Below are 27,926 nucleotides of genomic sequence, written 5' to 3'. Positions count from 1 at the left end.
CGCGGCGCGGCGAGGAAACCACCCCCGCTTAAAAACACCCCGCGTCCCCGGCCGCCTTGTGTCTCCCGACCCGCCCCGACCGTGCCGCCATTACAGCGCCGGGACGGGCTCCCGCCGCCACCAGAAGCTATGAGGCGACCTAAAGCGGCGGATTTTCAGAGCGAGATAAAAATCTATTATGCAACGCACATTTTTAATAGATTACTCTAGAGTATACAGATGAGGTAATGCGAGTTGGCGCCCTCCCCCAGCCGCTCTGTCAGCAGCTCGGCGGCGGCGCTCGGGCGAAAGAGCGCGGCTTCGCCTCCCTCCGGGCTGAGGTGACTGACGGGTTGTCGCTGGTTCCCGTCCCAAGGGGACGGAGACACCATTTGCTCGCCAGCTGCGAGGAGATCTTAGATTCCGGGCGATATATTACATTTTTTTTCCACAGGAGGATCTATTTGTATGTAAACATGCGTGTGCGTGCATGTACAGGTAGTCGTCTTCGGCCGTTTTTGAGAAGGGAGGGTATAAAGGTTTGCTTTCTGTATTTTAATCTCTTCAGCACAAAAGTATCTCCTCTCTCTTCAAAGCTATCTGAAAATTTTCTGCCTGTGCTCAATTTCAAGACACTTGATATACTCCCAAGGGTAAAAAAAAAAAAGTTTAAGAGGATGGTCTACGTTATATTTAGATGAGAAGCAGCGCAGGCTGACATGAACAGAAACACACGAAAGAACAAAGTTAAAATGCTCAACAGTTGGTAACAAAAACCTGGGAATATCCGAGTTGGATTTTTTAATTTTCCTTTCCCTAATTCACATTTCCCTGTACAGAGAGAACATCAAAGCAGCACATGGCTTTACGTGAACAAAAGGTAAAGATTAGGTGTTTCACCTGACTCTTACAGGATTTACTGTTGCCTTTGTGGTAATTGAAAAGGAGGCTTCCTACTCTATGCATTTTTCTTTTTTTTAATCTTAGCCTAATTCTTTTTCCCATACAAACAGGCGCATGCTCAACCCTGTTGTCCTACCAGAAGAGATTTAAAATATTGAGGTGATCTCTACAGTGCAAAATTTATGTGGAATTACTTAACATCAGCAAAGGCCATCTCACAGATTCTTAAAGACTGAACAGCTACATTTAACCTCATTCTTCCCGATTTTTCAGCTGTCCCCAGCAAAGGCATCTCTCAACCCACTCAAAACCCCTAAATCCCATTCCAGTGGGATTCATCAGTTGCTGGCCAACAAACTAAGCGGGAAAGAGGACATGAAGACAATGGTAGGGAAAGGTTTGCATTATGTAATGAAACTAAATTCACTTTTTTCTACTTTCCCTTCAGTTGTTTAAACAAGCTAAGAAAGTTCCCGACAAAGTAAAATACACTGGAGCCTCCATGGGAGGTTTCAGGGAGCCTGTTTTTCCCATGATTAAAATTCTCTTGGCAGTATTTTTCATCAGTTTATTTCAATATTAAGACACACAAAATAACACATACGTATTCCTTTCCAACTGTAACTCACTGCTCCAGAAAGAATTTCATCACAGAGAAATCAAAAATTAAAAAACAATCTCTAATTACTTTATGAAAGCCTTGCCCACTTGTCATTAGAACTTTAAGTATAACTATCACAATTAGAAAAAAAAAATCCATTTCCAGACTTCTGTATGTACAACTTCTTACCATCGCTTTAATTCCACACTACAGGAATGACTATGCTCTTCTAAATCCTGGTGAAAATAAAAGTCACTTTGCATCTTAGCTGAAGTTGCTTTTTTAATTCCAGAGCAAGATCTATTTTACATTCCAAGCTATAGGAAATTATTCATCCAACTAGTAAATCCTCCAGCATCCTCGACATCAGTCAACTGAATAAGCACTCTTAAAAAATAAATTAAAAAAGAAGGCAAAAGGAAATCTCGGGTCACTTATCTGTAAATTTACACACACATACCCATGCGGCATTCACACTTTCACATTCTGGACATCACCTATGGGAAGTCAAACACTTCCGCCAGGATTTTGTAAATAAGTTTAAATCCCGTCTCAACAAGGTACTTCGCCGCATGCCCGGCTTTTAAGAGCAAAACGTCCCACTGCTCAGTGCCATGTGGTTCAATACATCGCTGCAGCAAAGCTTTAAAAATAAACGCTAACACACAGAACAGCAAGAAATGTGTAAAGCCATTTGACATTACAAAACTGAATGAAAACGCACAGAATTTTTTTTTTTTAGCGCATTAGAACACCCTGACAAGCAGCCCAGAAAAGATCATTTTCTACAAAAAAAAAAGGGGGGGGGAGGGATTTTTTTTCAGGAGGTTGGGCAGGGCACAAACAAAATCTGGTTTGCTTCCTATGGGATCACACAGCTTCTTCCATGACACAGTACAGAAAATATGTTTGCTAATGTATCATTTGCGGTGCGCATTCAAATCAACAAAACGGAGAAATTAAGGCTTCTGGTGGCAGAAAATTAAAATGTAATTTTCGAGGGTTTTTTACGCTTTCAAGGCAATTAAAAAAACCAAAACCCAACGACCCTTTTCGGTAACACGGGTGGGGAATGAGAAATCTCACATTAAGACAACTTCAAAACACAAACTCTTCCTCAAATCCGCGCAGGTGACGCCATCGGAGAAAGCGGCTCCCGCAGAAAGCATTCACATCCACCAGCCTCCCCACCTCAGCCCGGTGGGCAACTTCTGAGAGGCCACAACGTACCACAAACAAAGCCCTGCTTCAGAGAATATGGTTTATTTTTACCGTGTTCTTTTTGGTCTTCTACATTACTCCTTTGCAGTTCCCGTTACAACCCCCCCTGTAAAGGCCTCCAAATAGACATTTAAAGCGAAGCTTAGCTGAGATCCAATGCAACAAACTCCGAACCTTTATGAAATACAGGCTTTTTTTGTTTTTTTAAAACAAGCTGTGGAGCATCTTTCCTCATGTTATTGTCCAGGAAAATCATCTCCCTTTAATGAAAGTCCTATTTACTTCACACAGCTCTTTGGAAACCACAAGGAACAAAGCCCAAGCTTCTCCTTCACCACCTTTCTGCTCGTTTTTCACAGCACCTTAAGGACGGTGCTACGCACAAAAATTCTCACAAGTGTTTAACACCCACGGGTTTCCACAGGCTCCAGCGTTTGTCCCCAAAACATTCACAGGAGCGTGGGTGAGAGACCCACCTCTCTGAGCGAACACAACATGTTTTGCCTCTTCCACCCCGCCAGCTGAGAGACAGACAGGACGAGACGTGAGTGACAAAGTTCTTCAAGACGTACAATTTCAGAAGAATTCAGTGTCATAAAGACCTTAATAATCTCACAGTGTCACAAAATCGGCCATTTCCACTTGTAATAAAGCCAGAAGAGGATCTCCAGCTTGCTAAAATCCCAGAGAAATACTACGGAAATTGCAAAGAGCAATTCTTCTTCAGACAATAACGAACCGTCCTTAGTTATTCCAGAGAAATCCCACTCTAGAAATGAAAACTAGATACGGAATTTGGGAAATCAATCCGGGGATGACACAGCCAGAATTTACTACCCAGGGTATGGAGATGCAAATAAATTTCTGCCTGGTCTGGGTATGTGAAACCTGAATAGATCGCACAGCAAGTGGGAGCACCTCACCATTAAAAAGGGGGCGAGGTAGCTTTCGCTCACCGCAGGGTATGAGGGGCTTACATATTTACATTGCTAAATTCAAAGTATGTTAAAAATTAAACAGGAAAGTCCGCTTGTGCTTTAGAAGACTTCAAGGCCAGGTGGGGTTTTGCTTTACAAAGTGAAGATATGCTTAAATGTTTATTAATATCTAAGTCATTGCTTAGAAACATGTAAAACTCCTTTCTGATCCTTCAAAATGAAATATATTATCCACCAGATTCTATTACTTGCTCTATTGAATTTGAATTTACTGTATTAGTAAGTAAAAAAGTTTATTTCCCTTTCCCTCCCAGAGTATCATCTAGTTTTCCATTACTACAACTAGAAATTGCCAAGAAAATGAAATGCTAAAGCACAGCAGACGCTGCTTCTGATTACATCTTCAAACTTTGTTCCAGTGGGATCATATTTAGTCCTCTCAAATGCAGAGCAGTATTTCATCCCGTCTCGACATCCCAACAATGACATTTTATAAATATTACGAGTTTCTTGGACTCCCTCCTGTCCATTCTGCAACGAGCAAAGGAGAACCAAAAGAGAGATTTTCTTGCCTGCTTGGGATTTTTTTTTGAAACTTTAAATGTAACCAGGCCTCCTTTCAATTCATCTTCTCTAGGGGTTTTTTTGAGACCTCTGGAAGTCTCACCAATTCTTTTAAGTCGTAGTAAGTGTGAAAATCTTTGGCAAAGGGTTGTCTTTACCTAAGTGTTAAGATCTCATGGAGTGAGAGGTGTTAGAAATAAACAAACAAGCCTTTAAAGCAGCCTAAAAGTCGTCTCAAGTATTCTAGAGGTGCCTCTCTCTCCACCCGCTCTCCAGCCAAGACAGGACCTGGCTTTCTAAATCCAGGAGGAGAAAACAATAATTAAAAGGAGTAAATAAATCTTTGCACGGTTCGTTAGACATCGGGGGGGTGGGGAAATCAGAAGGGGAGAAACTAACTTCCTCATCCTCGCTTCTGCACACTCTCCCCAGCGTCAGCCCATCTAGCCCTTCCAGAAGGTCCAATGTTCAAGCAGGTAAGGTTTTATGAGAATAATTACCTTGACTAGAGAGTTACCAGTGGTAAAATTCCATTCATAGTGATAATCAAACACTAAGTATTTATTATACTGATGTACTTATTTACTTAATGAATATTTTCAGTTTTGGAGAAGAACTGGTATGCAAAGGAAATGTTTCCAACTCTGGAAACCCTTCTGAAGAGCAGAGCTCGTCACCAAACAGAGCATAAAACATTTACAGGTACAATGGCAGCTTCTTGGTTTCCACTCTTCGGGTGGATTTAATCTTAAAAAGCTAAATACCCGAGAGACGTTTCAACATGAATTTTCAAATTACTAAAAGAAATCCAGTGATTAGCTCTAGTACTCTCCCCCCCTGTATGTAGTTTACAAAGCTACACAAATACAGAACTACCATGGCTATTACAGAACCAAGGACACAGGCGTATCACTAGGAAATGCATACTTGGATTTTTTTTTTTTTTCCATTCTTCCAAGTCTGCAATTTTTGCTGCGAGGCCACAGGGAAAAAATGGAAAGGCAACATATCAACCTTTTAAATGTTAGCGGTGATAGGGAATGAGAGGAAACCGGACAATACTACTTATCGTTTCCCCAAGTATTTTAAAATGTGTCCTGTAAAAAGTAGACGACCTTAAAATTTGCTTATTCCCTCACTTAGGCAAATAAAATATTTACCCCATTCTCCAACCACGCAGGCAGCAGCCAGGGGCGTAGCAAGGCCTCGTGTTCCTACATCTGTGCTTTGCCTAGCCAGCCCCTTACGGATGCTGCGCAGATCCACCATGGAAAATAATTAACGACGGCAACAGCATTCCCCTCGGATCTGTTTCGTGCCAACTTGGTCTTTTTACATTTCACGCCGGTTTATTTCTACATCAATGAATAATGCTTTGCCACGAAACACCTTCTATTTCCACAGCCTGGGCTCACAACTCCTCACCGTGCCTCAGAAAACGACCCGCAAAGCCCACGGGACGGTCGCTTTGGGTCGGGCAACAACCCGCAGTGACCTTACCTGTCGCTGCTGGTACTGCTGCTGCTGCTGATGGAGTCGCTGCTGGAAGATCTGCTCCTGGATCCGCTGCCGCTGGGGGAGCGGGTGGGTCTGGACGCCTGGCTGGCCAGCCTCTGCGGGGACTGGGTCCTGGACTGGGACGAATGCGGCGACCGACTCCTGCTGTGCTGGTAATTCCTCTCTGGCCTTCTGCCTCGTACCTCCCGTGTAATATCATCCCTGTAGATATCCCTGTGTACCACACTGGGCAATGTAAACTGCTCCCGGGCCCTAGGTTCGTAACGGGGGTCGTGAGCATCAAAACGGTTTGGACTTCGACTCCGAGAAGTATAATAGAGCCCGTGTTGTAAAGTCCGCTCTCGAGGATCTCTATAGTAATCCTGATCGTAATGTCTCGTCCGATCAAATCCTCCCGTCCCCCGCTCATGGTGTCCATAGGCACTATGTTCATAAGCACGCTCCCTGTTATCTGAAGCCCTGCATTTAGGAAGGGGGAAAAATACTTCATCAGAAAGGGGCAAGCACAACTAAAAGCAAATCATGCAAACATTCACGTCAGCACTGAACTTATTTTTGCGACTGCTTCTCCACTAAACAGCAATAACCTATCAAGCAAACACTGACAAACTTAAAAACATTTTACTTGACTCCAAAGTTATATTTGTATACGATAAAGCTGAGCAATCATTTTGTTTTAATCACAGGATCGGGCTTTCATGACCAGCATCTTGCCTGCACAGGAAAAAAAAATACTGCTTTCCAGTGCAGAATCCTCATTTAAATTGTGTTGGGTTTTTTCCTTTTTCTTTTAAATTCAGTAAACAAGACAAACTTCATGTTTGTGGACATCATAATTAACTCCCCTCCCCCCCCTCCATTTTTGCTTAAGAGCTTCAAAAATTTTTCTGGAATTTGGTAATTACTGGAGCTCTTCTAATTATCCTTCTGCAAAAATGGCATTGCAAATTGGGCTGTAGCCATGAAAGCCTCTGTGCAAAGCATGACCCAGAGGTAAGAAGCTGCTTTCAAAAGGGGTAGCATAACCCATAGAGGAGGCCCAGAAAATTAGGGGTTTTCTTGTTGCTGTTCTAAAATATTTCATCCTCTTAAGAGGGAATTTTGTTTTTTTCAGACTGCTACACTCAATTCTCGTCAAAGCTGCATACCCTCAAGAAACATCTTGATTACTTATGTCAGAATACTTAAACTGCAAGGGTGCAGGCCCCAAAAAGATACTAAGACCCTAGGCAAGGAGTATAAAATTAAATTTTTCACTAGGTGTTTTTGTCTGTTGAGACTGCTATTGTTACTGCAATCACAGAATTTCTATCCTCACAAGCACACTACTTTCAAGTAGCTAAGGTCCATTTTGTTTTCAGTATTTCCAACATTTTGTATGTCAATTGAGAAAGGCTCTATGTTCTAAGAAAGTTAGTGTGATCTCTCAAATAAAGAGATAGTAAAACTGACAGGTGAATTAAAAGAACGTTACAAATAGTTTAGTAGTCTAATTTCGACAAGTACTGGGACGGCATGTCTAAGTTACGTCCGCAAAATGGAAGATCAAGAATGATTACATTCAGCATTTAAAAAATACTTGCAAAATTCTAAATATGTCAGGGTAGCCAAAGTTAATTTAAAAATTTAATTATCCATCTTATGAAGGACATTTCAACCTTTTTTTTTCAGCCTTCTCTCTCGGATTCTTCCTTCAGAATCAATTATTAGTCACTTCAATCCCCTGAATCCGAATAACCCAATTCTGCCTTGTGCTTCCTCCTCCTCTCCTGCATCACGGGTCTGTCTTCTATTTAAAATGGCAGAAATATTTCAGGTATCTTTTATAAACTGATTCTTTTTTGATTAGCATCTCAGGAAGTTCCTCCCATTCCTTCTCCAATGAATCACTAGATCCTTAATCCTCTAAATATATTCACCCTCTGTTGTTAAATTATAACTCATTTTCAAGTTTTCTTTGCCTGCATTTTTTCTCTCAAATTATATATATAAGAACCTACCTAACCAGTGCAACAGAATGTCATTAACTTATATATCCGCTTTAAAATTCATTGTTGCCTTTCTATTTTCATTATCTCTTGCTTGCAACAATGGCATTTTGAAAGATATTTCAGGATCTGGCACAGAAACATGTCTCTTTTTTTTCCCCCTTTTGAAGGACCAAGATCAACAATTTTATAAATGATTGCATTTAGCATCCTACAAAGTGTTAATCAGTGAAAGCTGCTTTAATGAGGTAAGAGAAAAAGCAGTATTTTCTAGAGGGTTACTGCTATATAGCTGACATAAAAGAACAAAGTCCTCATCCATGAAAAGGACACAGAAGACAGACAGAGGAGCTAGCAGAGCTGAAAATCTAATGGCTACAGTGCTTTTTTGATTTATCTATTAGTACTAAGTACTACTGGAGTTAGTGGAAAGAGAGGGTTTGACTTGGGTTAGGAGAGGGGCTAATATACACAGGGCAGGACATACCAACCTTTTCCAAGTGTGGAAACACGACCTATATTCCCAATTAAATCTAGGGAGAGAATTGTGAACATAACTTCCCCAATTTTGGCCCCTCTTACAGGGGTAATCCACCTTCTTAATGGGCAAGGGTGTCAAATGATATTTTAGATGAACCAACAAGGAAAAAAAAAAAAAAATCTTAGTGACAAGACAAAAAAAAAAATTCCACTGGAAGGAAGTAGTCCCAGACTGAAACCATAACTCTGAAACCCCCAGACTTCTTTCTTGAGACAGTAGGCACTTAAATAGATCCATTACTTTAATTTCCAGCCCTACGTCTGAATCAAGCAGCTGGTAGAAGATCACCCAATGCACGAGGGCACTCATCGCTGCTGGCCAGCAGGCATCCTCTAGCCGCCTTTGTAACCATCCAGCCCAGTCATTTTTCACTGGCGTATCCACAAACTGGTATTAGCGCCACATCCTTAAAACTAAAGTATGTTTAATGTGGAATAGCAAAGAGCTTTTTAAGAGGCTAGACAGTAATCCACTCCCCATGGCTACTGGCGTCTTGACTGTATACCATCCAATAAATTCAAGGCAGTAGTTCTTATCCCAGCATTAAAAAAAAAAACACTATAATTTCCAAAATTTAGTAATGTCCATCATCTCTTTTTGCCAATACCATCAGAAAGAATAATCCCAATAACTTGGAAATGATGTAGATCCAAAATGGAAACATCACAAGCTGCCTTCGGTCTTCTCCATCCAAGCGTTATTTCCATGGCTAAGTGTTGTCTGTAGAATCCAAGGGGCTGCATCATTAAAGTCTACTAGAAATTTTGTGGTGACAATCCAATTAACATACCAACTGCGTATAGTGAGGACTGAGAACTAGGCATCAAGCTTTCACAGAATTTTAGGTTCTAGTATTCCGAAGATACTCCACAGAGAACTTCACCACATGTTGTAGAGTAAGATAGCTCCATCTGGCAGCAGGGATACATCCGAGCAAGGCCTTAATATTATCCAAGAAATGGAATCATTACTTCTAGAAAAGAGTAACTCCAATATCGATGCTGGCCAAAGGAAATCTTCCATCTTAAAACCACCTTATTTCAAGTGTAGATATCCAACCAGCTGCAGAAAACATCCTCTATGGATCCACAAGGTACCAGCCACTGGGATAGAAATCACTTCCGTTTCCAACCCAAAATAGGAAACATAGATAATTCCCAAAATTTTAAATCCATCTGGGGGCCCTAGATACGAGTTTGTGTTTCTCACCATATCAAATACAAAATACCTGCCTAGAGAAACCTTGGAACTTACCCATCAAGTCTCCGCTCATAACGTCCTTCCCGTGCATGAAGCGATGGGGGGGGGCCGTAAGTGGGCCCCCCACCACCTCCTCTGAACCCAGAAACCTCTCTACTACGAGATGCTATGGAAACTGTATCATCCAATCCCCGAGCAGCACTGGGAATGGTTCCTGGTTCATTATAATCCGTCCGTAGGTCTCTATCTCCCATTTTGTTGACAGAGTTGTGTGCCTTCTGTGCACTTTTGATGTCCACAAAATCCACAAACGCTGCCACTCCGCCTTCCGACCCCCTCTTAGGGAGTATTTTGACACTTTCGACACGTCCATATCTGGAAGGAAAGCAAAGCAGAGCACATATATTAGTGCTGGTAGAAGACGACCACACTTCGTAACATTGCCTCCTGCAAAATCAACACCAGTTTCAAACCGTTCGCCCGTCCCATACGGCATTAAACTTTCCACCACTGTATTCAAAACTCCTCTTTTGGTTAGCCTACCATGAGATCGCCCTTTTTGTAATAACAGAGCAACAGCAGCTGAAGAAATAGAAAGGTATTCGTAATTAGAGCAGCCCTTCTGGTTTTTAATCTGACAAGCAAGACATAATTAAAACAAAACTGTGTCACAACAAGTAAAAATAAAGACATCCCCACAATTTTCTTAAGAAAAAAATGACCTTGACACAGCAATTCCACTACTCCGATCTGTATTTAATCCATTCAGCGCTAAAACAAGAGTCTTCATTCTGATCCTCGTTCCTGATCTCAAACCCATTTATTTACAACAGCCTCGCAGGACACTTTTGAAGCGTGGCCGACACAGGCACCCCCAGACCGGGGTGCTTCTGGGGTTCAACTTTACATCCCCCTCCGCCGTGGACCAAGCCGTACAACAGGCACGCTGAGGAAAGCTGATGGGAACGTGATGCCACCCTACTTAATGTATGTTAAATTAAGCAATTGCAACATGGGCACTTAGGGATGAGTAAACGTCTACGTAAAAAAACCCAAAAAAACATGTTTGTGCACACAAGAAAACACGATGTAAAAATGTTTTTAAATGACTTGCATCAACTCATAGCAGAAAGGATAAAATGGAAGGTACGAACACAGCAATGTTTTGAAACAGCCAAGAACCGCAGGTCACCTTTTGGTTGCTCATTTCTCTCGGCCAGGAGATTTAGCAAACCAGGTAAGGGCTTTAACTGCAGTTGTTAATCCACGACAGAAAGAGGCAAAAAGCGTATTTTTGAATGCACTGACAAACGGGAAAAGGTCACACAAATAAAAAACTAATCAAGAAATATTTGTAAACTCTATGAAGAATTATTGCAAAAAAAAAAAGTCTATTCACAAAGGCAGCACAATGCTGAACAGCTGTAAACAGATCTTAAACAAGAAAAGCTGTTTTCAGCTATACACGTAGGAAAAAGCTAATACAATTGCCTCTCTGAGGAGCAAATGCTGTCAGAACCTCCATCTGACTGTTCTATGCGTGGCTTTCAATATACCTTAAAATTTCATCATCGTTGTTGGATTATATATAATATATAAAAATATAATCTGGTTTGGATTTAGATCTCATTTTCCTCCGGTTTGTACTCCACCGAATATGGCGCGCTGTCCATTACGGAATATGTGCACAAACAAGAGCACCTTTCCATCAGTAGAAGTTGGGCCTAAGAAGGCAAGGTCGCCCATGGGACACCTTCTTGCCTCTAAGCTGCCCAGAGCAGAGCTTGCTGCCTTTGCACTCGTGGGTACAGCGCGGTGACGTTTAATTCTCGGGAGTCTCCTAACCTGTGATACCAAACTGATGCACCGGTCATTTTTTATTCTAATTAAAAGGTGCAAGGAGCAAATAATGGCAAATGGTACTGCAGGAAAGGTACTTCTCCGAGTTTGCACTCTCCCGAGCCTAGATAAGGTTATCTTTCCTTGAAGGTAAGATTTGGGAAGATCAGAAAAGTAAAGGATATGGTTAATAAAATTTGTGCGAGGAAAAAAACAGCCAACTGGATGTGGCACGTGTAAAGAGAGAAGAAACAGGAAAGGAAGAAGGGGGAAGGAAAACAGGAAAGAGCCTATTTGAAAAAATGTTCATGCCATGAATGAACATGACGAAAAATATGAAAAATAATTAGGTATCCTAGTTAGCATCACCCTTTACCATGCGTTTCAGTGCCGGTGCTCTACAGACAGCAAAGGAAAGATGTTGCAATAGCACAGAGTGCTCTAACTCTCATATCTATTGAGTTTTTCTTCTAAATAATGTAGTTACAGAAGTGACTGGTTAGAACATGTACTTTCCTTTTGCTCACTGCTTACACATTTGGTTTCTGGCAACACAAGCCCACACTTTGCCTACGATCTTCGGGGAGGGGGGTGGTGTAGGGGGGCGGAACAGTATCTTAGCACTACTCAAAAAACCTAAAATCCTAATTGACCTTCTGACTGCAATCACCACAGTCTACTTTGCATGAGTGCTGCCTGCCAGTTACATCAGAAATGAGCTCTGACTCTTCCCACTCACCATCCTGACAATTCTTTTATTTCCGCATTCCGAAATCATAACATGTATGTGTTATTATAACATATGCGCAGACCTCCATTATTTTTCTTTTGCTGCAGAAGATCCAGAAATGGGTTAAAATGTTCAAATATTTGAGCTAATGCTGCCCAGAAAGCACAGAAGATACAGAACATCAACGTAATATGCTCCCCATGTACCAACAAAATCACCCAGCAAACACACAACTCTTGCAGCCAGAGTTTAAATTTTATATTGGGAAAAGTGTACTTTGGTTGCCATTAACTAAAAAGTTGTTTGTTTTTTTTTTTCCTAAATCAGAAGTGGATGGGGGAGGCTACTACTGTTTTCCACTGCAGCCACAGTCCTAAATCATCCCACTCGGAGACGGCACGTTTTGATCCGTCCGTTATCCAGCTACATAAATATTCGCTGCGCTTTGGTGTCCTGCACCGTACCCTTGACGAGCCCCGAGGATAATCTGTGACAATCGTCTTTGCTGAAAGCGAGGGAGGCAGACGGGGGGAGGAGAAAGGGAGCATAAGGGGGGGATGAAAGAAAGCCGAGAAGGAGAGAGCCCTGAGTACTCAAGGACAGCTGCTGGGAGAGGAAGGTTTGCATTTTCCTTGCCCCAACGTGGTCCTGTGATTACACACATCCTTTGGTCCCCCACCGTGAAGATTAATCTGTCTGGTGATCCGACCCAGCCCCACCCGTTGGCGTCTCTCCGAGCTGCTCCCGTCTTGGCAGATGCTGCCAGGAGGAGGACCGCATCGAGGGGAGAGGAGGGGAGATCTGCAGTGCTGCATCACCAGACGGGTTTACTGCAGCAGAGTAATACATTACAAGAAAAAAACGATACTTTCTGGAGGGCCGGGGGAGGCGAGGCGACGATAACGCTGCGTTTCGTTACGCGGATCGCACGTTAAGGCAAGATGGAGGCGAACGCGCTCCGAGGAGCAACCTTTGTCCGGATCCCGAGGGCTGGGAAGAGGGGACAAAAGACAAGAGGAGGCATCGCCGTGACCTTTGGTAACATTCGCAGAGCGGCTCCTCTCAACCTTCGCCTCGTATCTTTATACCTGCGCGTCAGCCTTTTCCAAGAAGGCTGTGTTTCACAATCGCTGGCAGACCAAACAGAAAACAAAAGAGGCGTGTTCGCTCAGCTCAGAATCCGCAGACCCTCACGAAAACAAGGCTTTTTAGTGCCTTTTCCCGTCTGCGACTCATGCCAATTAATCATTAGCTCCGTACTGTAACGAAGGCGGCCGAGGCCGTGTTTTCAGAGGGGTTTACAGTTCAACCAGAAGCAGAGGAGACGAGGATGTGCGAGAGCTGTTATGTCACCGAGCCCCTCCACCAGCACAGCACGATCGCAGCACCCAGCTGTAAACACAGATCCAGCGGCCCTTTCAGAAAAAAAAAGTTGCTCGATAATCACTGCTCGAACAAAGCCACGCTAATCCAGCTTTTCAGACAAAGAAAAGGAATTCATAATTTAAGCATTATCGGTTTATTCACTGTAGATCAAAGCACCTCTATAATCAAGCAGCTGAAATGTCTCTGGGCTCTTGGCATGGCTGCTCGGCATGTTTCCCTCGCTCTCCAGCCCTTCCTCCTCCCCAGCTCTTCCTCCCATGCCGGCAGACAGCGTGGCCGGGTTGGGAAACGCAGCCTCCGCCAATGCAAAGCCGGGCTGGTTCCTCTTCCCCAGGGGCGACGTGTCACCCAGACAAAGCCTAAGTCACCCCTCACCCTACAGCTTTCCCTGCACGGGGGTACCTGCACCCTCGGCACCCTCGCCTTTCCATTTCTAATTAACTGTTTCACCTCGGATGTTTACTCCAAACATTCATTTTTCTGCACAGTCTCTGCTGTTCCCAAGCAAAAGCATTTGAAACAAAGGATGGACTATGAGAGAGCCGGCCAGCAAATGTTTAGTAAGCAAATGTTACCATTTAGCTGCAGTATTTTACAAACTGATTAAGATCTTTACAGGATGACATAGACACACTAATTAACTGTTTCACCTCGGATGTTTACTCCAAACATTCATTTTTCTGCACAGTCTCTGCTGTTCCCAAGCAAAAGCATTTGAAACAAAGGATGGACTATGAGAGAGCCGGCCAGCAAATGTTTAGTAAGCAAATGTTACCATTTAGCTGCAGTATTTTACAAACTGATTAAGATCTTTACGGGATGACATAGACACGATAGGAAAGGGTAGGTTGAAATCAGGGAGATTAGCTTTTTTAATTTAAACTGAATCCCACTTCAAATCGTATTACCTCCTTATTTCTCACGTTGATCTCCCCCTGAGCTTGTGAAGACCTTTTATACCCAAGCATTTTCATTACTGCAGACTTCTGAATGCCAGCTACATCCCGGTCTACAAATACTTCGTATTTTTATTTAGAAGTCAGCACAACGTTACGCTCCAGATACTACTAAATGCGAGACACACTGCAAGATCAAAAATAACGCAGGAGTTTTTTGTGCTTGTTTCTGCACCGCTCATTAAGAGCATGATTTGACAAGACATCCTGATACAGCAGGACATCTGAATATTCTGGACTCACTCGGATTCACTTTGACTAAAGCCAGATATCTTTAGCCATCTGAAAAGCAGGGATGATTTTTCCGTGCCACGCTCAAACTCCTTCCTCCTCCATTATTATATAACCCAGGCAAGCCCCAGCCTGCATTATTCAGTAAAACGCTCGCACAGCTTGAAGCTTTTCTTGGCCAATCGCATTCCTCTTGCTTTGTTGTTATTTCATAACAAAATAATGTGACCTGAAATAATACTTCTCCAGATGTCTGCGTCTCTTCTCCTTATTTGTAACTCCAAATCAGTCCGATACCCCATGCTAGGGGCTACCATAGTCCTGTATTTCCCCCTGCACAAAGCAGACCTGCTCCAGATACAGGCACAGGGAAACGCAAGATGTGCAAATACTAAAGCTGCCATAAAGGAGGTTGCCATCACCAGCTCCACAGGGGTTTTTAGCCAGGCTGCCGACGTCTGTTGAACTCCATTAACATCAGTTCTGGAGGTTTCTGCTATCATGGACATCCATTTCACAGTCCAAGAACTTGGCCCACCGCAATAGTACATGCATCTGCTTCCCATCCATGCAACACACCAAATAACACACCAGAAGAGCAGCAAAACCCACTGCGCTGCAGTCTTACCAGCAGCAGGACACCAAGCCATGGTGACAGCTATCCTGAAGAAATCCTGCTCCGAGTTGAGCGCCAGCTTCCAGTATCACCAACTCACGACATGAACTGCACAGCGACTCTCCCTCCCGTACCACCAACAGCAGCGTTTAATTCCACCGCTGTAAAAGTTCCTAAGCCAGTAGCGCAAAGGGACGTGTGTCTTTACAGAGGCATTTGCAAAGAATAAGGCACTATAATTGATCATAACAAGGCCATTACTATAATAAGTAAAATATACCGTATAATAGTTATGACATGCTTGGCCTAAGAAAATTGCATACCACCATGTTCCATGCTTCATATTCATTATAGCCACATACTTTACTTGCCATGAAAAATATTCACATACTTCACCACCTTCAGACCTGAGCGGCACAAGTCTTTGGAATTACACTCTGCTTCAAGTAACGCTGAGTACCAGTTCAAAATCTGACAATGTCATCCTGTGCCTAGCATGGAAGGAAGACTTGAGAGCTTACAGATACAGAAGAATAAAGGAATCTAAACAAAAGATACTCAAAAACACACAGACTGCATTATTGGGTTTGGGTCCTATCATAAATACAGTAACTGATCTATAACAGACAGCAAAACCAAAGATAGACCATAGAGAAGCGTGTGCACAGGGCTGGGGTGAAAATAATGCAAGTTAATGGAAATGTATCTTGATAGAAACAAGAAGCAGAATTCCAGAGTCCTGGAAAACTGCACTTAAAATCCACTTTAACAAACGTGGGGAACTGTCACCCCATGAGCCACAATCACTTGTCTTTGTAGTGCTGTCACTCAACCCCGGAGAATTTGTCAAACAGTATCTCAAATGCTTAATGACAAATATGGCAACGTACACACAGCCGCTGGCCTTTGCTAACAGCTGCGCTTAAGGGAGACCAAAAGCAGTATTTACTGTGAACAACTCGATGCGATGTCTCATTACTGAGGGCTCGATCCAAAGCTGGCTGAAGGCAGGAGCCTTCACTCCCAAGGGCACCAGACCACGCTCTGCATGGAGCTGGCACGCCAGAACGCTCAGGACATCAGAAATCCCTCACATCAACCCACACGTATTTCAGTTTTATCTTGAAATTTGAAAACTAGCTCTTCAGGACTTTGGTGAAAATACTGTGAACGTTTATCTACTACACATACACACACACACCCCCCCCTTTGAAGAGCCCGAATGCAACATTTTGTAACACTCCTCCAAACACATGATCCTCCCCCGATTTTCTGAAGAAATAGGTTTAAGTGACAAAACCCACCGGGACGAGGGTACCAGCACAAAGGCTGCCAGCAATGTATGGAGCACTTCCAGCAGCCTCTAGAGGAGATGCAATGTATGGTATTGGCTCTCCTTATCTCCAGCTGCTACATTGTGTTAAAGACAGCTAAAAATAAAACAAATTAAATGCCTCTCTAATTCTACTTTTCTCGGCACAAAATTGCTGTTTCTGTAACGATAAGCCATCGTGAGCGGCCGGGACAGCGTTCTGGATGATCACAAGTAGGAAAGCTCATCAGCAAGCAATAAAGCTACACGACGCAAGGCTTTGAAAACCTTTACCTTCCCGAAGCCAGGCAAAATAAAAGCTCCTCGTATCACAAGGAGCGTTGGTTTTCAAGCCATACCGAGAACAGACCTTGTGACAGCAATGATTCAGAAACATGCCCTAATTACCAAGCTCCCGTAATTTTCTAGATTGCAATCTGAGATGCTTTATAACCTGTTTAGAGTGATCTTTATTGGCTCTGCGACCTTTGGGGGGAGAAAAACGACGTTCTTCAGGGCATTCTCCGCAGCTCTCCTCCTAGCAATAAAGATCTTCAGGGAAACCTCAACATTCAGGAGCAGAAACCGTCAACCAGGTTACGGAGCTCAGTCAGACAGCTGGGGCGAGTCCTCACACGATGCTCCTAACTCTCCCCTCCTGCCCCACCACCCAAATTACTCAAACCCAGACCACTCCTAGGCTTTGCAGCTCCCTTTAGCCCCCAACGGCACTCAACGGGAAACCTCCCAACTCCGACTACAAATGGGGGGTCTGTTAATGAGATACAGCACGTGTTCCTGCCACGCACCGAAAACAGCTAGGGCTTTGTCTACGCTCGTAATCCCTCCCTAAGAGATGACAAAGTAGGAAATTAAAAAGCTAGCACAGGCACATTCACTGATACTTCTGACACCTCTGTTATTTAAGAGCAACATGCTCGACATATCAGATAGTCCGGTAGATAACTCTGTGCTGAAATAAGCACTCGCTTCTTGCTTTACAGCTCAGCTGAATGCTCCATTTTAAGACACAAAGTAAGAGCGATTCCTAATTAAGACATTTTATTTATGTCTTTATTGCAAAGTCACCGTTTGGATGCTGCTGAGGTATTAATATACAAATGAAATTATTATGTACCACCAGAGAGCGAAGAAACAGAATATTTAAAACCATTTATTCACGGTTGCTACTGTCAGTAGCAACTACTTCTTCCAATAGTCAACATAGCAGGAAATTTTTCTGCGACCCCATGACAAAAAATTTTGCCACAGATAAGCTGTTCTAGTGTGTACGCATCAGGTGAAACTTGAATATAGATACAGCCATTCCTTGAGATACAAATCTGTTCCACTGCAACACCCCCACAACACGAAACAGCATGCAAAAGGAGTCCTAGCAACATTTCAACCTGACAAAGACGACGGGGGGGAGATGAATCCATGCTTTGGACGCTGGGATAGCTTGAAGCTATATGGATAAAAAAAAAAGCGCCTCAGCTTGTCCTCAGCAACATCTAGCTGGGCTGCCTTTAATATCCTCACCCAAGTCAGCAGTTCCGCTGCCTGCAACGTCAGGCGAACCCAGCATTGCATCAGACCGTCCGCAGGCTGCAGTCAGAAGGCAAATCTTGACCGAACTGTAATGAAGGGCTTAACGCAAAATCACCAAGTTAAAGCTCCGTAAATGTAGCTGAATGATACAAGTTTCTTATTCGCACTGCCACCTCAGCCAGCCAGAAAAGAAGCAGAAGCTGTTATTAAGGAACTTTTCCTAGTTGTCACTTCTGTACAATTAAGGAGAAGCATGCCAGCATCCGCAGCAGGGCTTATTGGTATATACCTTATTAAAGAAAAAAAAAAGAAATCAAAGTGGCTTTGTAAGCAGAAATAATGAAGACTCATTTCTTATGGATGCATGTCTTGAGGTCGAATTCTCCGGCGTCCAATAACTGCCAGTTCCCACTGCAGCTTTTCCCACGGTCAGGAACACCTCTCTCCCATGTGGATTCTTTAATGTCTAATAAGGGTTGCACTCTCGCTGCAGCTTTTCTCTCCATGGGGCCGCTAATCAGGTCTCTCTCCTCTATTAAAACTGCTTGTTTTCACAAAACTCAAAGGAATGTCGTATCTCTGAGACTGTGAGTACCCCCTTCGCCCTCAAGTTTAGCAGAAGCTAGCTAACAGCTTCAAAATTGATTAGGGAAGATATATATGCATGGCAAGATCACATCAATCTTGCTCTCCAAGCAGATGAGCATAAATACGACTATTCATAGAAGCCTGAAGAGGTTATAAAAATTTGTAGAAACTCTGCATGTTCAGCTGTGTTGTATCAAGTACGATGCGCTGTGATTCTTTATCCTCCAACCTACACAGATGCACGGTATCACGTTACTACATGCTAGACACAGAGCCGCTGAATTCCATCTCCAGGACATTTTTTCTTCCAGCTTAAAGCATAATCTGCAGATTTGCTTCAAAAATACCGGTGGTGATAGGCTACATTAAATGCTTTCTGCAGAGGAATCGCTCAAGCCTGTTCTTTTGTGTGACTGATTTTAGGATTTGTTTGGATTCAATTTTAAGAACGCGCTGCATCGCAACTGTAGGAGAATCTCTTGATTAATCAAGTTTTTCATTCTTACGTGAAAGGGTAATTCCCCATCTCAGTTTTGCTTCTCCAAGTCCTGCTTTGCATGTATTCGGCAACAGATGGAGGGAAATGCAGAGTCATAACATTATGGTCTCCCTGCCATGCTGCAGAGTACTTTAAATATGTATCATCTTAAGGCTTTTTAAGTCTTGGTGCTCACTGGTTCATACTTCTTTAGTCAAACACAAACTTTATAACCTCTTCTCCAAGGTTTTGTACGTTTTCCAGAAAATGGTATTTCAGGAAAAAAAAAAGTTTATTTGTCTGCAGTCTCTTAGACCATCCCAAGTGACGGGATTGCTCTTCCCCCTTGAATCACAACTCCGTTTGAATGAGTGACCGGCTTCAATTCAGCCAATAGGTTCGACAACTTGGAATTAATTTCAGATCGAAAGCAGCCACAGATCCAAGCACTCACAGTCAAGTCACCAACCCCAAAAGCTCACCTACTCCTAAAAGGTTACGATCTTGAAACCGGGGAGGGAAAAAAGTCCGTTCCCAGCCCGTCCCAGCCTCCTCCACAAAGCCCTGTACATAAGCTGGCCAGCCGCTCCCATACTGCCACACCAGCCAGTCACCCAAATACAGATGTGCAAATGTTATTTCGTTGGTTTGTGACTCACCGCTACCATCACCTTGGAGAAAGTGCTTGTTCCTGTGACTACACCAACTGGCAGCACAATACTCGGTGTGAGCCAGGTGTCAGCCCAAGGAAACTAATATTCCCCACTGACAAGCGCCCGGTGAGAGCCAGGCACACACTCAGGTGTTTTGTCTGCAGTGACTACCTGCGCTCTAGGCGGTTTCTCCACAGGCGAGAGCCCCGCCCCCACCCTGCCACACCAGCCAGTCACCCAAATACAGATGTGCAAATGTTATTTCGTTGGTTTGTGACTCACCGCTACCATCACCTTGGAGAAAGTGCTTGTTCCTGTGACTACACCAACTGGCAGCACAATACTCGGTGTGAGCCAGGTGTCAGCCCAAGGAAACTAATATTCCCCACTGACAAGCGCCCGGTGAGAGCCAGGCACACACTCAGGTGTTTTGTCTGCAGTGACTACCTGCGCTCTAGGCGGTTTCTCCACAGGCGAGAGCTTAAAACTTTCCACAACTGAGCTCCTTAGCCAGCCAGATTTTAATGGCTTTTCTTTTGATGCAACTCAAACTCAAGGTTTTGCAAAGCCAAGCTGAAAACAGGCTAGCTTGAATTTCATCGCAATGACGGGTGAGGTTTCCCACCTCGGTTTTACGAGCTGACCCAAAGGAGGCCTCACCATACCAAAGAATTCAGCAGACCCTTATCTCGAGGTGCATGGGTACTACCAGACCAACAGGGCTCCTCCTGCAGTTTAAGGATCAGCCAGATACACCCTCCCATCTGCAACACAACTGGGCACATCACCGTAACCACCAGGAAAGCTGCTTCCTAATTTTATGCCGTTTCAGTGAGCAGCTTCACCTTTAAATGCTTGTTTTCAAAAATTAGTCTGACACGAGCTAGGGAAGAGCACGCACTGCCAGTACAACCGAGGGACTGTAATCTCCGAATGGATGTAGAGGAAGAGATGCTTCCGGAGCTCAGCTGCTGCTAAAAAACAGCGTATCTCGCCATACCCGCCACCAGCATATCATCTACAACATCAGTGCTGAAGTCATTTTTATTTTTTAAATGTAGCAAAGCTTCTCTGCTACTAATACTTCCAACAAGTTAAGAAAAAGACCAAAGGTTTATTTAGATTCTGATTACAATGAGGTTACTGTGCAGACTGTTAGCTGTCTACATGCGTATTTAGCTGGCTTTCCAAAAGCAGTGTCTCACACATACAAGCACAGATCCCCTGAAATTAAATCAGATGTTGATTATGTATACAAGGGAGATACTTATCCATCCTGAGCTTTTATTCTCCTCACAGTTAGGATGCTAATGAGGCCGGAAGACTTTTTTCCTCCAAAGACGACTACTTTAAACATACAACTTGGCAATTTATTCTTCTTATTTTGCCCCATTAACTATTACAGGTCACCCACAGCTGCCACAGAAAGCCTAAAGAGGGAACATTTAAATAAGCCTCTATGCGCTTTTTGGCAGCCCTCACTATTAATGAGGACGGGAGGTATTCACACCAGCAGCAAGAGCAGATGGACCACAGCTCAGTGCTTTGTGCCGCGTGGAAGTGGCGAGCATCTCACCAAAGACACGTACACCACAGTTGGGGAAATCTGTGACAGGGACATTAAGTTACTCTCAGTGAATCCCATGGACAGAAAACACAACCAGCTCAGTTTTGTACCTGGAGAAAAACTGAAGGTGATTCACCACTTGCTTAAAAAAAAAAAAATTTACAATCTGGCAGTAGTCTTTTCATTGAGCTAAAAGATCATTTCAAACCCAGTTTTGATTGGGTACCTGATCACCTTCATGACAAGAACTTGGTTTGAACCCAGCTCTGATTTCCTACCACATCAGGGGATAACAAAAGACATGCAAGCTCTTCTATTTGGATAGAGGGATATCCAAGAAGAATACACACACAAGTTAGCACTGTCTCCATCTGTAGGGAGAGCCACGTGTATCCAACGGACAGTGGTGCAGATCATCTATTCACGCTCCTTCCAGAGATGTTTGGACTTATCTGGCTTTTCAGTGTTGAGATGAGAGCACGTTCAGGGCATTTTGATCAGATGTGGAAGCTCACGCTTCAGATCTAAGTGTGCTTAAAAAAAAAAAAGGTGCTTTCAATTTTAAGTTGCTAAGCTTAGTTAAAAAGGGGAAGAGAAAGGAAGCAAAAAAGCTCCCTTTTGTTCTTAAAAGATGCTCGAGTCTTTAAACAGAAAGTGGTCATTAAGACAGACTGCTGCTCTTCTCCCATGATTAGTTTGTCTGAGCGGAAAATTGATGTTCCTTTCACATCCGAATTCTGCTGCATTCTCACCCAAGTCACCATGAACGTTCGGACCTCGGACAAGGCATGAATATACAAACTACAGAGTCAGCCACATGCAATGCTACAGGACACACTTCCAAAAAATCCGTCCTGAGAAGGATGTTGTTTCAACCGAGTTCAGGGACACTGCCTTCATATTCAGTCTATCCTGCTAACAGATCAGATTGCAGCAGGCCCTGGAATATATCCTGGTGTATTTATGAAAAGTCTGTAACAATGTTTATTCTTTTATTAAAGCACGTTATCTTCACACTGCAGGATTTTACAGGTTGCACAGGACGATTACACAGTGTTAGCAGGTTAAACAGTAACTATGGAAATGCAGAAACCAAACCAGTTGCAGTGTTCTATTCATCGTACAGAAGCCATCATCACATCTTAATATATCACTGCAGAACAGCACTGGAGACATTTTTTCAGACTTGAGGAGACCAGAGCTGCCATTACTCCCCAGGCAGCCAGAAAGGCAAAAGCTCCTGCATTACCCCAACGTGTACAAAGTGGGAAACACTACTGACTTGTTAGCTCTGCCAACGGAAAAAAAAAAAAGCAGCTTTTGTCTGATTTTCATTAACTGTTCAAATAGTCTTCGGAACACTACAAAGACTTGTGCAAAGGTAAGCCGCGAGGCTGGTTGTACACCGTGAATTTCCATCTTCAGGCTCATATTCCTCCCACGAGATTTCTAAATCGGCATGCCGAAGATGCAGCTAAACTCAAAATCTTATTATGAAGAGTAATCATATTTTCTAGTTTATTCCTCAGTTCATTGTTTAGGAATGTTTGCCCTTGCAGTCTTCGGTTTCAGGGCATTCTCAGACCTCAGCAAGTTCACTGAACTTAATAAAAAACACAAGCAAAATATCTCACAAGTGCTTATTTTTGGTAGCTACCAAAACCAGAACATATCCACCCCAGCAGCTTGACAACTTAAACCCTTGTTGCCAGCAACTCTCTGAAACCTTTAGTAGTCTAAAGCCAGCCAAGAGGGGTGACCCTCAGTTTTACCCCTTCCCAAACATCTTCAAGACCTTGTTTTGGTAGTCGTTATTTCTCAGGTGCATCTTTGTGTGCAGAAGGCATCTCCTCCTCTTCTTCACAAGCTGACAACAGTGTGAAACCACCGCAACAGCGAGACAGCTTGCAGTTGCGACACTTCAGCTCATGAAAACAAAACTCCCGAGGAGCCCCAGGTTCATCCTGACTCACTGACTCGTCCAAAATCTGCAACCTGCCCTCTACTCATTTGGATATTTACTTCCTTTTTTATGAAAAGCCAGCTAGCACCTCTTCGCCCTCAGCGAAGACAACAACCTAATTTTGGACACACCTTAAGACAGCAATAAGGTCATTTGCCGGAGAACTTGGCATGACTTTGTGTCCTATGAAAAGCGAGGGGAAGGAAAAAAAAAACCCACAGTCAACAAGGCTATCACAAAACAAATTTAAGCCTTTTCTCACCACCTGTTCTAACTTGATGAATGGATTTAATACCTGCATAAGCCTCACAAGGACTGGTAAGTTCTCAACACGTGAGTCTGCTTTCTTGCAATCTGCGAGAAAGGGCACTAGGACTACTTTATCATCGTACCAAAGGAATTTAGAGTAAGGGCAAGAAATACCAAAAGCCAACGCCACTTTGGAGCGGCTCTCAGCGACAACAGAAGCTGCTCTCATTAAATGACAAATAAACACAGCCAGGACCTTTGAAGAAACTTCAGAGAAGAAACAATGCCAGAAAGGCTCAGCAGATGACAGAATTTTGTAACCAAGTGACATCAACTTATCTTTCTAACAGGGCTCAGCGTATAAAAACACTTAATAGAAGCTTAGTCCAAATCTATGCTCTTCGCGGCTTTTCATTAAGTTTCTTTGAAATAATTATATAGGCATTTCCTCGGCCAGCGTGGCGTCAACAAGCCGCCACCTCAAGTGCATGCAAAGAACAGAATCCAGAGCAGCCGGAGGATTCATGAATCTTAAACTGTTGAGGAGCCGTCCTCCACGTGACTCAGTCTCAGGGGAAGAAGTAGGTGACTGCAGACAAACACTGCTCGATAACACCCCGGTACACCACAAAGGTGATGCCTGTGCTGCTTTATGGCGCTCGGTGAATTTATGCCAGGATCAGAACTATTTAAGGGGGTCTAGCGGAAAACAAAGACGCGAGCCACCATCAGAACCAGCACCACCATCTCCCCAGTTAGCCACCCAAACGATTAACCTATGCCTGCTGCAGGGCTGACTTTCACTAGGAACCGACCGAGACTCGAACAGGCAGGACTCACCAAGTGTTTTCCACGCCTTTCTTTCCCTTCTGATTCTGGGCAATTAATTTAACCCCCTTGCCCTAATCCCCCAACCAAACGCCCTCCCATCATCTTCTTGGGTTTTATATTCTGCAAAACTAAGATTACCTTACTGGAGGTATTTGTAAAACGCAGCACAAAGAAGTCCCGATACTGCCCAATATTCTAGACGTTGCTTCAGCAAAGCACGGGCGTAAATTTTGCCTTCCCCTTCCCTTCAAAGGCTCTGAACTAAAAAGGCTAGTACCTCATCTATGAAAGTACCATCACTTAAAAATGATACGAATCGAGAAAGAAAACAGGAATAGTTCATTCTGTAGCCTCACTTCTGTATTTTCCTAAAATAAAAATACATCTGGATAGAGAATTCTATACACAAGGTTGATTCAGTATAACCATCCATGTGTCTGCATCCTAAGTGATATCCAAGAACTATTACTCTATTATAAGCAATAAAACCCTGGGAACATATTTGAGAGTTTTACTAGAAAAACCGGAGCACTGTTACTTCCGATTCAAGCCTGTTCCCGCGGAAAGGCACTGCAAGATCTGCCGGTGTCACACGTGGGAAAAAGGCACAGAAAGGGTGCTGTCCTAGCAGCCATCATCCTAAATAGACACGGAGGTTTTTCTTCTCAGTGCTCAAAGCCAGCACACCAGCAGCAATCTTAACTGCCCTGCCCCGCACACAATCTGTAGAAGAGCTGACCAAGATCCCTCTACCCCACCTTTGTCCGTAGCGGTGATGTACAGAGCAGAAAGCATGGAGATTTCACGCTCCCAGGCTGAATTCACACTCCCAGCCATCAAGACAAAACAATTTCTTGTGAACTGACCAAATGTTTTCTAGAAGTTATTGAAAACAAACATGCACTCCCCATTATGCCAGTTTTTTGCAGAGCAACTCCTCAGAGCAGTTGTGTTTAAAATGCACACCACGTCTCCTGAAGGTATCCTATGCATCTACTCAAAACAGAGATCAGAACAAGGTGAAGCCAGAAAAGCACATTTTCCCAAAAGAAACCTTAACAGTTATTTTGTCTTCTCCAAGACTGCTCGGATCTGCAACTTATTTCTAGCGATTTTAAAGGAGCACGTTTGTTTCCTGAAGCCCGGCGCTTCTCCTGGTCTTGGTTGCCTCTCTGAATGTCTTAATTCCCCCACAGAATAGGAGATGGCATACCAAAGTCACATGGTTCATAATTAAGAGGCTTTTACTCCTCTTGCCCTTTAAAACACCAATAAAAGGACAAAGCCATGTTCTTTCAGATAACTGGAAGAAAACACGGGGGGGGGGGGGGGATTTGGAAGGGGCGGCCGTTGGGTGGGGGGAACAGGAAGATGGAAGTCCAGCACTTGTGCTGGGGACAACTGTTACTATATTTAGTCGCCTTGTTCTGCAAGCTGCCGAGCATCTGTTTCAATGATGGTGAATGACTTTTTTCCTGCTAGTCAAGACAGCATTAATTAGGTGAACCCAAATGATTGCTACCACCGCTTCCCTGAGCGCCAAGCTCTCATTTCCCATGTCCTAACACAGATTCGCTGCTTATTCCATCTTAACAGCAGATCTCCAATCCTGGCACCGATTGCTTTCGTATTCAGGAATGCCTTAATAACTCATTTGAAAGAAAATACAGCACATTAGAAAGAAGTTTTTAAAAAGGGAGTATCTGGGTACAAAACAGAAAGCCCGTAACAATTTCAACTTGTTAAAATGCACAGAAAATCATTCTTTTGCAATCCCCTTTAATATCAAGACAATAGATTTAAAAAAGGGCTTTTAAGGAAAAAGAGTAACACTGCTCACATAAGCCAGCGCTTTTTGAGACCAGCTGCAATATTCTCTCATTTGAGAGGAGAATTCATAAGCACAGAGTGTTATTTCAATTCACACTAAACAAAACCAATCAGGAGCGTTTTGAAAAAAAAAAAAAATACACTTTCTGCAAAACGCCTCTTTCATCTAAATTCATCCCTTAAAAGAATTACTTGTGAGACTGCAAACCCAAGCAAGGTTCCCACAGTAACTGGTTAATTGAAGGGGGAGAGGGGAAGCAGCAAACCCCTCACATTGAATACATCTGCTGGGTTTTAAGTTTTAGGAGTCTTCCTTGAATTTTTGCTTCTTTAGAAAGAAAATGGTTGTGTTTCTCAAACTTGCCCCTAGCAGAGACTGTGCAACAGCAAGACCGCTTGCGTATAGGCTTTAATATGGAAATCACAGTATTTCCTAAGCAAAGTGGAAAAACAAACACTCCTGTGGGTTGCACAGAGGCTTTAGAGGTAACACTATTCCCCAGCCCTCGGAGCTACGATTTTAAGTGATATTCCCCCAAATTCTTCCTCCTGCTGCCGTGGCTCAGCCTCTCCGCATGCTCTTCACCCTATTCTCAGGCTGGGGGATGGGTGGGAACTGGGTTTCGCCAAGCCCAGCTCCATCTGAAAAGACTTTCTCTCCAAACTGAATTGTCCTTTCCAAGGAGGGAGCCTTCCACATCCCACCTCCACCACATACCCACCACGCCATGCAATCCTTGTGTAACGTGTCCCTTCCCCCAGGCGAGTACCAGCATACAAAGGAAGCCTTGCTCCATTGTCCACCTACAGCACCTATACATCGAGCCTGAAACCCGACTCAACATATACCCCTTTACCCCTTTCACAGCCACAAATATTCAGGTGTTTACATCCCCAAAAGGGCTACGGAGGCGGCGTGTCATTTCCTCCGTGCATTAGTACCTGCACCCACAGCCAAATGTTTTGAAGCATATTTTAACTGTGTTTACTTGCATGAGATCAACCTCACCCGAACACACAAATCCCGGTTAAAAATCAGTTCTGAAAAACCGTGACAAATTGCAGAAATGGGGGGGGGGGTTTGCCTGGCTGCACATCTCCTTCCCAAACCTCTGATGGAAACTCACAAAGGTAAAAACAACCAAAAAAGGTAATTAACAATTCAGCGCCTGCCATTTTTTCCCATCCATCTCTAAGCAACAGTACCATAGCAACTTTTTTCCTGCTTTAATACATCTTACAAAAGGAGGAGGACTGGACAAAATAAGACCCAGGAATGTCAAATTTCCACTTTTGAGTGCCTATTCCTTCAGCTAGCTATGCCTGCAACAAACAACCCCGGAGCGGGTTTTCTTTCCCCGAAAACCCTGCCTTTGTACAACGCTGGGACACGTAACCTGGACTGACGGACGCGACAAACCACCTCGAATGCAGAATCACCATCCCGCGCGCTGCCATGGACGGAGCAGCGATTCCAGGCTCAGGGGAGAAAATAAAAAGGTGAAGCTCAGTTAAAATAGGGGAATTCCTGAGTGCTGATGATGCCAGGACGGGATTTTGCTGCTGCTGCTGCAGCTCAGGCCAGGAGCATGGAGGAGACCTCCGGGGGTTCCTCCCCGCACCCCCGGGGTGACCCCAGCTTCCCCCCCGCCCCAACCGGGGCCCCGCCGCCATTTTGGAGACCGCCTGGCAC

The 27,926-nt window shown here is 43.7% G+C and overlaps 1 protein-coding gene across 1 annotated transcript in view; it reads right to left on the bottom strand.

Annotated features, from left to right (window-relative positions):
• SPEN (spen family transcriptional repressor) overlaps window positions 1-27,926 on the bottom strand; it is a 67,933-nt gene that overhangs the window by 38,931 nt on the left and 1,076 nt on the right. The window contains exons 2-3 of the mRNA XM_009289569.2: window positions 9,508-9,828; window positions 5,707-6,183 (exon numbers count right to left, since the gene is read on the bottom strand). Of these exons, the coding sequence (XP_009287844.2) occupies window positions 5,707-6,183; window positions 9,508-9,828 (798 nt within the window). The remainder of the gene's footprint in view (window positions 1-5,706; window positions 6,184-9,507; window positions 9,829-27,926) is intronic.

The sequence above is a fragment of the Aptenodytes forsteri genome, unplaced genomic scaffold, assembly GCF_000699145.1.
Source record: "Aptenodytes forsteri isolate BGI_AS27 unplaced genomic scaffold, ASM69914v1 Scaffold61, whole genome shotgun sequence".
NCBI classification, from domain to species: Eukaryota; Metazoa; Chordata; class Aves; order Sphenisciformes; family Spheniscidae; genus Aptenodytes; species Aptenodytes forsteri.
The sequence above is the reverse complement of the archived record's forward strand: the minus strand, read 5'-3'. Positions and strand labels throughout refer to the sequence as shown.